The sequence below is a fragment of the Arvicanthis niloticus genome, chromosome 2 (genome assembly GCF_011762505.2).
Source record: "Arvicanthis niloticus isolate mArvNil1 chromosome 2, mArvNil1.pat.X, whole genome shotgun sequence".
In the NCBI taxonomy this organism is placed as follows: Eukaryota; Metazoa; Chordata; class Mammalia; order Rodentia; family Muridae; genus Arvicanthis; species Arvicanthis niloticus.
The window spans coordinates 49,365,569-49,379,727 of NC_047659.1; the positions used below are offsets into that span (position 1 = coordinate 49,365,569).

Below are 14,159 nucleotides of genomic sequence, written 5' to 3' on the forward strand. Positions count from 1 at the left end.
ACTTCTGTGGAAATCTACCAGCCTGAGTAGTCATAGACCTTGTAAATAGGCAGACTTGGCGGATAGTACCAAATTAGATAAGGACAAGCGAATCATAGGCAGAGTCATAGTGACCTGACCCCTGAACCTTCACCCAGCTGATACCCTGTTCTGGAAGATATCTGTACTCCCCCTGAACACCTATGCTCCTGTGTCATCCCCTTCCCCACATCCTGCATTTTCGTGTTTATAACCCCTGTGTTAAAAAGTAAAAATTATGATTTGATAATAATAATAAAAGAAAAAAAAAGAAAAAGAAATAACACACAGTGTCCTCCTGGCTCTGCTGACTTAGCTTCTGACAATCCATTTTCTTGTTCTCAGAAATACTTTGAATTATAAAACGTTATTGTGGTTTTTGTTAGTATGCTGGGTAAAATAATTTTTATTGATTTCACTTTAAACTTCAAAGTTTGTAGTGAGTTAAAATGTCCTTCAACATAATCGTAGGTCATATTTATTTTCATATTGTAAAATGCTAGTTAATCTGTTGAACATTTTAAAAAACTGGATTCCTTTTTGAGAATTTCATATATGAGCACTGTATTTATACAATTTTCCCTTTCTCTCCTTCCTCCCACTCTTCCCAACCCACCATACTTTTCAAATACATCTTATTATTTAATTATTGTTCATATATGTATGTATATACGTATACATGTATAAGTATTTATGTATGTACAAATACTGATGAAGTGTTTTGAGGAAAAAAAAAAAGATGTTCAGCTAGTTGAATGGCAGTATTACTACCAAAACAACAAAGTAAAATTCAACTAGATTAGTGAAAGGGAAATAGAATTTAAATGGGAGCTACACATAGGTAAAGAGTCAGGATTATTTAAAGCGTTACACAGATCTAGGCCTGTGAACTGAAACTCATATATTTGGAAAGAATAGATGTGAAGTTGTGCTTCTGAATGTAGAAAATTATTTCTTTGACAATTAGGACGCTTCTGTATACTGGGACAGGAACACAATGGCAACCTTCTTCAGATGAAATAACAGAACTGTTTATTTGTTAAATTTTTTCAACTCCCAGAAGCTTACTAAACTGGGCACTGAAATTTATGCTTTAAGAAAGATTATTACATTTATTTATTTACTTATTTACTACTGTGTTTGTGTGTACATACGCATGTATGAAGGTCAGAGCTGGCTCTGTCCTTCTATTATGTAGGTAGGTCTCAGGGATCAAACTCAGGTTATCAGGTTTGATGGCAAGCACTTCCTTACTGAGTCAACTCACTGGCCTCGCTGGTCCTTGAAAAGTTAGTTTTAGAAGGGCTTGGTGGCGCACATCTTTAATCCCAGCACTCGTGAGGCAGAGACAGGAGGGTCTCTGAGTTAGACACCAGCCTGGTCTACAGAATGAATTCCAGGAGAGCCAAGTTACACAGAGAAACTCTATTTTGAAAAAAACAAAACAACAACAAAAACAAACAAACAAAATCCCATATAACCCACAAAAGTTAATTCCAAATAGGCAAATTATACTTATTTGGTAACATTGAGAACCAGGTTATCCTTGGATTTCTTTTCTTTTCTTATCTGTAACTTTAATAAAAGCAAACTGTTTTACTGTATTTTAGTATAAATTGTTTTTAAAAGTAGTCCCTCAATAATTTTTGTGCATAAAAGTCATCATGAGCAAAGTAGTGGCAACATATGCCTTTAATCCCAGTGTTCAGGAGGCAAAGAGCAGATATCTGTGAGTTCAAGGACAGCCTGATCTACAGAGCAAGTTCTTGGACAGGCAAAGCTACACAGAGAAACCCTATCTGGATGGATAAATAAATAAATAAATGCACCAATATAAAAAAACCAACAAAACTCAAATACCTGACTATAGCATGTAAGTCTAATACTCTGGGTTTTAAAAACAAATCAAAATTCCATTCTAGAAGATGGACCTCTTGACTGTCTCATCATTACTAGAAATATATCCAAGAAAAAAAAAATCTCATAATTTATGATCTTCCTAGACAAATGTGTTAGCACTCGCAAAAGGTTTGTTACATGAATAGTAAGTTCTGAAGTTCTCACAACAAAATGGGAAGTTCTCACAACATGATCAGAATATAAATCAGTAAGAAACAATTAAGTTGGAGGTCCCCAAATATTTGAAAATTATATATTTCTAAATAACCCAGTTGCCAAAGAAATCAAATGGAAAATTAGAAGATTTGTTATGATGAAAATGTAGTAAATCAAAATTGGTGAATACAAGAAAATGTATAGCTTTAAATGCCTATAGTAAAAAGTTAAACATTTTCAATAAATGACATAGGCTTCTACTGTAAGAAGCTAAAAGATCAAAAGAAAGAAAAACTTAAAAGATCATAAATATAGCCTTACAAAAAATAAAAGTGAGATGAGCATGGCAGTTCACACTAGCACCTGGGGTCAAAGTTAGAGACTGCTTCAAGTTTAAGGTCAACTTGAATTTTGGGTCAGCCTGGTGAGAACTTGACTCAAAAATTCAAGCTGTAGAAAAACTTTTTTTTTTTTTTAAATGGATGGGATATAGTCCAGTTTGTAGAGTGTTTGCCTTACATGCACAAAGTTCTAGTAATGATTCTTGGCACCATATAAAGCACATACTTGTTTTTCTAGTGTTAGAATAATGTTTATATGCACTCTATGAAGGTATGTCTTCCTTGCCTGCCTAAGGCAACCTTCTGATTGGTCAAAACAAAAAGTCTATGGTGTATAGCCTATAGCAAAAGCAAAATAGTAATGTGGAACTTCTGGACAAAGATAGGAACTCTGGGTAAGAGTCAGGTGTGACAGGATTCACCATCGAGATGCAGAGGAAAACAGACATAAGAAACTGAGGAGAGGTAATTGAGATTAATAAATATAAATGGTTAATTAAGTCATGAGCTAGTTGGGAGCCAGACTAGCTTAAGGCCTAGGCATTCATATAAAATAAAAACCAGTCTTCCTGTCATTCAGAGCATGTTAGACATAGAAAAGCCCTTATGGTAACATTCTAGCACTTAGTTGGTAGAGGTAGGAGAGTTAGAAATTCAAGGTCATCTTTAACTACATAGTAAGTTTCAGGTCAGCCTGACCACTTAAAAACAGGAAAGGTTAAATGTGTATCTGACTCACCAACTGTGTTCTTCTGGTATTTGTTCACTGAGTATTTGTGAGGCAGTGGATTCACTCTCTATCACTACAGATACATTACAAGACATGACAATACAACAACAAAAGTGCATGGTGGCTTTACTCATAACAGCTCAACACTAAAAACTAAATGTACATCACTGAGAAAATGGACAAAAAATTGTAGTACGATCACACAACGAAATACTACTCTGCAATAAAATGAAGTTATGAGATATTCATCAACATGGATAAATCTCAAAGATATATGCTGAGTTACAAACAAAACAGTATATAATTGAGTCTATACTAAACTAGAAATTTTGGTGCCAAACCACAAAATAGAGATAACTAATATGAAAACTTTTTTGGGTACACACTCATGATCTATATGATAATAACATCATATATTACATGAACGGACATACTTGTCAGAACTTTGTAGTTACAAGTGGCTCACTTGAATATGTAAAGCTTGTGTTAAAATCTATGAAACAATTAAGTAGAGGTTAGGTACAGGTTAAAACCTAAATGACAGTATAAAACAAATGAAACTGGGTAATAGGTACATGCTAATCTATTATATTTCTTGCTTACTTTTATATATCTTGCATATATAAAAACAAATACTAAAAAAAAAAAAAAAATTAAAGCAGGAGTAGTGGGGGATGGCACAAAGGAGATTGCTCAGTGGATAAAGTACTTGCTAGTGCTTCTAACTCCAGTGCTGGGGTTGTGGAAATAGGTGGATCCCAAGGGCTATTGGCTAACCAGTCTACCTCAAACACCTAACTCCAGATCCAGTAAGAGGTCTTGTCTAAAAAGAAGTGTGGTGGAGAGACACAGGACACTCTCTCTGACCTCCATATATGCATGCATGCATGGGCGCACATATCCACTTACATGTGAGCATACACAAAATTTAAAAAAATATTTTTATTTAATCAAAATTAAGGAAAACATATTTACTTCTCCAACAATTCTGATAATAAATTTAATTGAATTGTTAAATTTAAGTGGGTCATTCTGCCTCCCCCAATTTTCAATGAATGATTTACTGTTAACTTTAACAGGTGCTAGAATTATGGATCTTATAGCCAAAAGAATTTCCTTTAGTGTCTGCTCCTCTTGAGTCAGTTTATAGGATAAAAGCTGCACTGATTATGTGCATGTGAGTATGTCCAGACACATGCACTTCAACAGGCCCTTCATGCCTATTCTACACAACTTTTGTTTTCTGCACGCATGACAAATTAAACCCACTTTCTCATCATTAACACACCATATTTAAGTAGAAAACTCCTAACAGAACATATCCCCAGTGAAGGTCTTCTGTCATTAAATAAGACTCAACTCAGTAATTTCCCAGTATTGACCTAAATGTGCTAAAAATGTGAAAACTTTGTCTCTTCAGCTTTTGAATTCTTCTCTCAGCATAATCAGTAATTAGCTAATTTATGAACCTTAATCATCTTTTTTCCATTTAATATACAAGTTTTACAAAAGTTATCATGTGCAAATTTTCAGATGATTTGAATGAACAGACAGTAATTAAAATAAAAAACTAAGCTGTATAACAAGAAATATCCTGTGTAAAATTTGTATTACCATAAAGAATTGAAGCAAATAAGAATCTAGCAATGGTTATCTATTATTTACTAAGATATATTAATTGATATTAAGAAAAATTATCATTGAATCATTAACAGACCACAGAGAATCTATTAATTTTGACTCTCATTTTGATAAATATGAGAATTTTGTTTCATGCCTCCTTCAAGAATGTTAACACAGTTTATGGGATATGAATTTAAAAAAATCTAGGAATGAAGGCTTAATCCTTTTACTTTACATATATAGAAACTGAATCTCAGAAAAATGTCAGCCATGCTGGGCCTAGTAATACAGACCTAAGTTGAGGCAAGAGAATCCCAAGTTCAAAGCCTGTCTAGGCAACAGAGTGAGGTCAAAGCCAGCTAGGGCACCTTAGTGAGACCCTGTCTCAAAACAAAACAAAAAGCAGGAAGTTAAGATGTTACAAAGCTTCTGTAAAGCAAAGGACACTATCAATAGGGCAAAATGGCAACCAACAGATTAGAAAAAGATCTTTACCAATCCTACATCTGATAAGAGAACTAATATCCAAAATTTACAGAGAACTCAAGAAATTAAGACTCCAGACAACCAAATAACCCTATTAAAAATGGGGTACAGAGCTAAACAAAGAATTTTCAACTGAGGAAACTCGAATGGCCAAGAAGCACCTAAAGAAATGTTCAACATCCTTAATCATCAGGGAAATGCAAATCAAAACAACCCTGAGATTCCACTTCACACCAGTCAGAATGGCTAAGATCAAAAACTCAGGTGGTTGGGCAGTGGTGGTGCATGCCTTTAGTCCCAGCACTTAGGAGGCAGAGGCAGGCGGATTTCTGAGTTCCGGATTTCTGAGTTCGAGGCCAGCCTGGTCTACAGAGTGAGTTCCAGGACATCCAGGGCTATACAGAGAAACCCTGTCTCGAAAAGAAAAACAAAACAACAAGAACAACAACAAAAAAAAACCCCCAAAACTCAGATGATAGTAGATGTTGGCGAGGATGTGAAGAAAGAGTAACATTCCTCCACTGTTGGTGGGATTGCAAGCTGGTATAAACCACTCTAGAAATCAGTCTGGTGGTTCCTCAGAAAACTGGACACAGCATTCATTACCTGAGGACCCAGCTATGCCACTCCTGGGCATATACCCAGAAGATGTTCCAACATATAACAAGGACATATGCTCCACTATGTTCATAGCAGCATTATTTACAATAGCCAGAAGCTGGAAAGAACCCAGATGTCCTTCAAAAGAGGAATGGATACAGAAAATGTGGTACATTTACACAATGGAGTACTACTCAGCTATTAAAAACAATGAATTCATGAAATTCTTAGGCAAATGGATAGAACTAGAAAATATCATCCTGAGTGAGGTAACACAATCACAAAAGAACTCACACATGGTATGCACTCACTGATAATTGGATAATAGCCCAAAAGTTCACAATATCTAAGACATAACGCATAGACCACATGAAACTCATGAAGAAGGAAGACCAAAGTGTGGGTGCTTCGGTCCTTCTTACAAGGAGTAACAAAATACTCATGGGAGCAAGTATGAAGACAAAGTATGGGACAGAAACTGAAGGAGGGGCCATCTGGAGACTGCTCCACTGGGGTATCTATCCCATGTGCAATCACCAAAGACATGCCGATGTGTATGCCAGGAAGTGCAGACTGACAGGAGCCTGATATAGCTGTCTCCTTAGAGGTCTGCCAAAGCCTGACACTCACAGCTAACCATTGATCATGGGGTTCCCAATGGAGAAGTTAGAGGACCAAAGGGGCTGAAAGGGTTTGCGGCCCCATGGGAAGAGCAACAATACCAACCAACTAGAGCTCCCAGGGTCTAAACCACCAGGATGGGAGCACATAGGGAGGGACCCATGGCTCCAGCTGTATATGTAGGGGAGGATAGCCTTGTTGGGCATAGGTGGGAGAGGAGATCCTTGGTCCCGTGAGGGCTGGATGCCCCAGTGTGGAGGAATTTGAGGGTGGGGAGGTGGGAGTGGAGGCACATCCTCATAGAAGCAGGAGGAAGGGGGATGGAATAGGGGGCTTCTGGGTTGGGGGGAAATCAGGAAAGGGGATAACATCTGAAATGTAAATAAAATGTCCAAAAAAATTTAAAAAAAAAAAAAAAAAAGAGCAGCTTCCCAATAAAACTGCCTTTAATATAAACTAAAAAAAAAAAAAAAAGAAAAGAAAAAAAAAAAAGATGTAGCTCAGTAACAGAGTACTTGCCTAACCTTATATGAGGGGAAAGATACAAAGGATGGCAAATACAGAATTAGCATTAAAATAAAAACTTATCTCCTGATTTCTAATCTATAGCTTTGTTTTAAAAAGTATTTTATGATTTAATTATTTTTATTTTATGTATTCTGATGTTTTGTCTAAATGCATGTCTGTGTTAAGGTGTCAGATCCTCTGGAACTGGAGCTACTGACAGTTGTGAGCTACCATGTGGGTGCTTGGAATGCAACCTGGGTTCTCTATAAGAAAAACCAGTGCTCTTAAACAGCCATCTTTCCAGCGCCTTTAGCCTATCTTTTTTAAAAATATAAATACTATAATGTTGAAAGAACAAAAGAAAAATAGGGTTTTCCTTTTAATCACGCAATGTTTTTAACTGGCATACTAGTTAGAGAAGCTCTGTGTAACTGTTCAGCATGACTTTCAGGGCTCCAGCTTACTTTCAGCTATAGTATTTATTAACTAGAATTTTATTTCCAGCTCACCCTTTATATTTAAAGTATCATTATTCAGTCACTACACTAATGGGAGCTTTTCTTTTCCAAAATTTCTGGTTCTTCTTTAGTGCAATACAGCCCACAACTTTATAAAATGCTGGCCTTAATAAAAAAAAAAATGAGTCTTAATAAATATTCAAAAAAATTTTGCTTACCATTTTTGCTTCTGACTGGACTGGTTGAGGAGAGGAAGGGCCTGGGATTCCTGGAACACTAGGCACCATGGTGACTGGCCGAACAAGCTGTGAAAAAGATATTTAAAATAAGTTGGCTCAGTATTTATAAACAAGATGTACCTTTTTTATTACACATGACTGTAATTTGCACCTTTGGACTCAGAAAATTATAAATTTTAAATATAGCTGATTATATGTTTGCACTGAATTCTGATTAACTATATAATTTGATTTATCTTTCAAAAGTTGTCAATTTCTCTGAAATAATAATCTCCATGTTCTAACCTTTCTCAAAGGGTTGTATCCTCCCTCCCAATCTACCTGCAAGGATTAAACCTAAGGTCTTGTGCACATGAGTCGAGTGATCTATTATAAAGCTGTATCACTATCCACTTTTGTTTTTTTGAGACAGGATTTCATAGTTATTTTGAATGGCTTTGAACCCACTCTGTAGTCCAGGTTAGCTTTTTGTCTCAGCCTTCTAAGTAGCTGGTCTAACAGGCCTGTATCAGTTGGCCTGGCTTTAACTGTTCCTTCTTATAAACTCAAAATATTCAAAGTGAGTGGTAGAAAAATGTGTACATTATCTTTCACATTCCAATTTTACATTTAAAAGGACTATCAAATCTGTGACAACAAAAATTAAAATTATTTGAACATAAACTGTAATTTATTAAAATAAGTACATGAATTTTCTAAAATTATGTGCATTGATATATTAATAGAGGTGGTGTCCCCTGACATCTCAGATACTTTAATAGGGTTTGCCACTTTCACTTCTCACTTCAGCTATGTGAACTATGTGAGCTACTATGTGAACAGGGCTAATCTCGTTTTTCATCACAAGCTGCTTTCAATACAGGCACATGTAAAAGGATAACCATTTTATCTCAAATATAAAGTAAGAATGTTTCCTGCTTTAAAAATATCTACAAAAATGAGAAAGAAAACCTTTACCTGAGTCTTCACTAAGACTTTTTTTTTTTTGAGACAGGGTTTCTCTGTGTAGTCCTGGTTGTCTTGGAACTCACTCTGTAGACCAGGTTGGCCTCAAAATCTGCCTGCCTCTGCCTCCCAAGTGCTGGGATAAAAGGCGTGTACCAGCACTGCCCAGCTTTCATTAAGAATTTTAAGTAATAAAATTTGAGTAACAAAGTTCCCTTTACAGAAGACAAAATATTTTGGAAACACCCCAATCAAAGATAATTTGAATATTTAGATTACTTAAAAATTCCATCACTCATGTAGCAGAGGCAGGTGAATTTCTGTGAGTTCAAGGCCAGCCTGGTCTACATAGTTCCAGACCAGCCAGTATTACACAGTGGGATCCTGCTTCAAAATAGGAAGGAAGGGAGGGAGGGAGGGAGGGAAGGCAGGAAGATAGGGAAGGAAGATAGGAAGGTAGGGAAGAAAGAAAGATAGGAAGGTAGGGAAGGTAGGGAGGGAAGGAAGGAAGGAAAGGAAAGGAAAGGAAAGGAAAGGAAAGGAGGGAGGGAGGGAGGGAGGGAGGGAGGGAGGAAAGGAGAGAGGGCAGGCAAGGCAAGGCAGGTTGGAAGGTTTTTAAATAAACTTAATACTTAATATGCTATAATATTACTGAGAAGCATATCCAAACCACAAATTTTAGAATCTTGCCACAAGCTGGCTTTAAGAAAATAATCTCAAAAAGCTATATAGTAAAGAATTATACCACACGGATCAGCACTATTTATCCATGTAATAACAATAAAATTTTTACATTTGTTTCCTTTGTATATGTTCCCACACACGTGTCATGGCACACATACGGAGGTCAGATGACAATTGCTGGCGCTGGTTCTCTCCTTCCACAATGTGGGTCATGGAGATTGGAACAAAGGTTGTCAGTCAAACTTGGTGGCAAGTGTCTTTATCCACTGAGACATCTCACCAGTCCCAGAGTAAAACAACAACAACAACAAAAATCCCCAACTATATTCATTACATGAGTGACTACGACTTAAAGTATTCTTTATGGGAAATTATTAAGAAAGTTTCAAATTATATATGTGTCATAAATAACTTAGGAAAAATGAAAATAGTATGCTTTGGACGACTTTGCTAGATATCTAAAAGTGCTTTTCAGGATGAAAATGTGAAATGTTGAAGACCAATATGAAAGCATGAGTAAAACTATTTTGTGAAATATGATATGAAAAAGAGAAAAATTTCATCATTTCAAATACTGTGCTTTTTAAAAAGAAGATTTAATTTTTTCAATTACGTGTACATGTGTGTTTATCTATGTGTGGGCATGTGCACTGTGTGCAGGTGCCCATGGAAGTCCAAGTTGTCAGATCCTCTATAGCAGAAGCAATAATCAGTTATGAGGCATCCAAAACTGAACTGCTGGGTGCTGGGGACTGAACTCATGTCCTTTGCAAGAACAGTACAAGCTCTTAACCACACATCTCTAACAATACGTTTTCAAATGTTCACTAGACAACTCAATATAGTTATCTTTTCTGTATTTTTCAAAATTTGTGTATTTATCAAGTTTCTCACAAAACTTTTAAAAGATTTTCTCATAACAAAGTAGCCCAGGTTGACATCAAATTTATTATCTAGCTGAGGCTAACTATATACTTCTGATCCAATCTCTGCCTATTGGCTATTGGGATTACTGACATGTCATCAGGCCTAGATATGAATGTTTAGACCTTAACATACTTGGGCCATCAAAGAAATTCAATAAAGTTCATGTAACCATAAAGGACAAGTGTGTTTTTCTGAAGAATTTTTATAACTATGAACACCATAGCTATTTGACAGCATTCCAATATAAATATCTTAAAATAAGAGACTGGAAATATTTGAATTTCACAAATCTAGTCAAACTGAAGTGAGCTGAATCAAGAAATAGTACAAAAAAAAAATACAGAAAACAAGTATGGGCAGGGGCATAGAGAAATGTTTTCTGTCCAATTATGTCTGCTTAGAATATTACAGGTATCGATGAATAAATACTATTTCCCATTAATAATCATTTTGATAAATTCCATTTAGTAAATGAGCCAGTCAAGCAGTTCGAGTATATTTCCTGGTTATTTTACCAAGACTAGTTTTGACACAGAGACTTAAATGGTCTAACTTTCCAACTTACTGGGACTGCAGCTGGAACATGCACATTAGAACTTGTAATTGATGCAGGAATAGCAACGGGCATGGTTTGTCCATTAGGAAGATGTAATAGAAGAGGAAATGGGCCTGGTACAGGACTAAGAAAAACAAAACAAGGGAAAAATTTAAAGATCTATACCAACCACCTCTGCAAAATAACAGTCTTTTTTCCTCGTATTATTTAAAAATAAGTTTTCTAACCTTCAAAAGGCAAATTCCAAAACTTAGATATTTTTAATTGCATCTTAAATGCATAATCTATGTATGAGTGGTGTTTTTTTTTTTTTTTTTTTTTTAAAAAGAAAGAAAAGAAAAGAAAAAAAAAAAAAGAAAAAAGCCTGGGGAAAAGTTAAGGATTTCCAGTTTGTAAAACAAGAAAAGTTCTCATCAGAAAGGTCTTGGGAGTTACTTTTAAGAACTGAAACAAATGTCATCTTGAAATGGAATAACTTTTGTGTCAAACAGCATAAAAATAAGACCATCTTAAACTTATAGTCTATGTTCATTGTTTTAGCTAAGATCTAGATATTTATTGTCCAATGTGTCAGATAATATTATTTTATAAATATTAAAAGTTTCCAAAACTGAAGACAGTCAGGTCGCGCTTTCGTTCTCTCTCTCTCTCTCTCTCTCTCTCTCCCCCTCTCTCTCTCTCTCTCTCTCCCCCTCTCTCACACACACTCACACACACACTCTCTCTCTCACACACACACTCTCTCACACACACATTCTCTCTCACACACACATTTTCTCTCACACACACATTCTCTCTCTCTCTCTCTCTCTCTCTCTCTCACACACACTCTCTCTCTCTCTCTCTCACACACACACACACGATTTAATTCAAATAATTAGATATTCAAGAGAAAACCACAGTAATATAAAAAAAAAAAAAAAAAAAAAAAACCAACAAACACCCTAACAACTCCCATACAGTCAGTGACTGACTGGAATCACTTACACAATTGGCCTGTTAGAGGATGGTGCCTGGGTGATTACAGTACTTGAGGTTGGTGAAGGTACTGCTTGTTGAATAATTACACTTGAGTCAGAACTTGTGAGCAGCACATTGGGAACCTGTAATGATGCTGGACGAACGATAGCGGATGTGGGCTGTGCAGTTTGTGCCAATGGTACTTCCTATTTAAATGTTAAGATAAATAAAGGGGTAGTATTTAAAAACGCAAGTTAATTCATGTACCTCAGTGAACAGAATGTAACACATTTCTGAAAGCAACCACTAGATAATACTTAATGCATCTACAAGTAAATTAATATCTAAAGTTAATTGAAAATATCTACGCAGTTGTAAAGTTCGATACAATTCTTAAAATTAAAAAAAAAAGTCTGTGGTTTTGGTTCAATGTGTTTCTTTATTAATCCAGATTGGGCTGGGCTACTAAGCAATGTTTCTGTAAGAATTTCAGTAAGAAATACAAATACAACTTACTGTTAGTAATCAAAAAAAAACCTGGAAGGGATTATGCTATCCTATTTGCTTATTGTATTGCAAAATCAAGAAACTGATCCAGCAAGGTAGTGCTATGACTTAGATAATTTGATGTTTAGAAATGTTTTAAGATGTGGTGGTGATGTACATCTTTGATCCCAGGGAGGCAGAGGCAGGTGGATCTCTGAGTTTAAGGCCAGCCTGGTCTATAGAGCAAGTTCCAGGACAGCCAAAGCTACACAGAGAAATCCTGTCTCAAAAAAACCAAAAAGGGAAATGTTTTGAGACATTTTAAATTAAAAAAAAAAAAGACTTATTAGGTAGTTTTTTATTTAAATTTTAAAAAAGACTTATTAGGTAGTTTTTTATTTGGTAACAATAATTTTCTAGTATCAAAAGACTAATTAACGCTGATACTGTGAGTTATACAAAATTAGTAAGTATAGCTGAGAGCTTTCCAAACTAAAGAGAAACAGAATTTATGAATCAGCCAGGATGATTCTTAAAATATTTCCTAGTGTTACAGATTACAAAAGAGATGAGGGCCTTACCCAGAACTTCTTAACTAGCGTGCCCTTTTGAACTGGCCTTTATATAGCTACTTACATTTCGAGTCTTATTAAGATACTAGAAAGGAGAAATTGGTTAACATTGTAACTGCACTTTTCAGCACATCTAAAAACTTCCAACTCAAGAACTAGTGAGCAGAGCAACAATGAGTAAAACCATCATGGAAACTTCCTACCAAAGTAGACATTAAATGTTCAACAATGATGTAGTAAGTCAGATGATTTAGCAGAGGGTAAAGTAGAGCTGGGCACTGTAATAGTGAAGGAAGAAAACCTTGCAAAAAGAAATCTGATCTGATATTGAAACAATCAAGAGGAGAACAGGCTATGAAGAAGGAAGTAATGCTAGGCAGGAAAAACCTTAGAATATTTGATGAATAAAAAGCATGAAATGAGGATGGATGGGTAAACAGTCAAAATCAATGAGGCTTTTCCTAAGGAACAAATATAAATTGTCTTCAAGAGCAAATTGCTAGAAGACTTTCAGCAGAGAGAAGAATGACTCAATAAATTGTTAAGTTCCCACACTCAGAACTAAGGGAAGCAGCAAATCAGGCATACAAGCAGGTTAGAAAGAAATTTTAGCCTAGTGTGGTTGTCATGTAGTTATACAGTCCCAGCAACTCCGGCAAACTCACACAAGAGGATTATTAATATAAAACTAGCTTGGTAAACATAAAGAAACTGTGTACAAGAAAAATAAAGGGATGAGGAAACTTCAGTAGTCTGTAGTCTGGAGTACATGTTAGGGCTCTTGATTCCATTCTCAACACTGGAAGTAGGGAGAGAGAAAGAAGTAGGGGTAGTAGTGGTAAAACTGAAAGATGATAGCTAAGACAATGACACTGAACACAAAAGAGGTTTGAACCTTATTCAAAGCATGCTTGGTAAATGAATACACTACAATTTGCTATTGGTTTCAAAGTCAAAGTAGAAAACAAAACTAAAGGTGACACCTAAATGCTTTGCTTAAATAAGTAGATAGATGCAGATTCCCCTTTCTTTTTTGTTGGAAGGTACAGGAAGGATATTGGGAGTGAGAGGCAGGCCTTGCTACATAGCCCAGAAAGTTTTAGTAGTACAGGCTAGCCTTGAATTTGCAATACTCCTGACACTACCTTCATAGTGCAGAAATTACAAAGACATACTACCACCATGCATGGGTGGAGAAAATTTTCTCAGAGGAGAAAAATGAGAACAGAATTAAGGACTTAGTTTCAGACATACTGAGATGTTCTCTTGACAAAGGAAAGGAGATGCCAACAGAGAAACTATGTTCAGCAATCAGGATAGATACCTTGGGCTGATATAAATTTGGGAATTA

The 14,159-nt window shown here is 35.8% G+C and overlaps 1 protein-coding gene across 12 annotated transcripts in view; it reads right to left on the bottom strand.

Moving 5' to 3' along the window:
- Atf2 (activating transcription factor 2) overlaps window positions 1-14,159 on the bottom strand; it is an 87,960-nt gene that overhangs the window by 25,201 nt on the left and 48,600 nt on the right. For 7 of the 12 annotated variants that reach the window (XM_034494803.1, XM_034494798.1, XM_034494802.2 and 4 more), the window contains 3 exons: window positions 11,778-11,956; window positions 10,800-10,914; window positions 7,658-7,744 (listed from right to left, as the gene is read on the bottom strand). In XM_034494803.1, the coding sequence (XP_034350694.1) occupies window positions 7,658-7,744; window positions 10,800-10,914; window positions 11,778-11,956 (381 nt within the window). The remainder of the gene's footprint in view (window positions 1-7,657; window positions 7,745-10,799; window positions 10,915-11,777; window positions 11,957-14,159) is intronic. The other 5 variants (XM_034494808.1, XM_034494807.1, XM_034494806.1 and 2 more) reach the window with 1 other exon arrangement.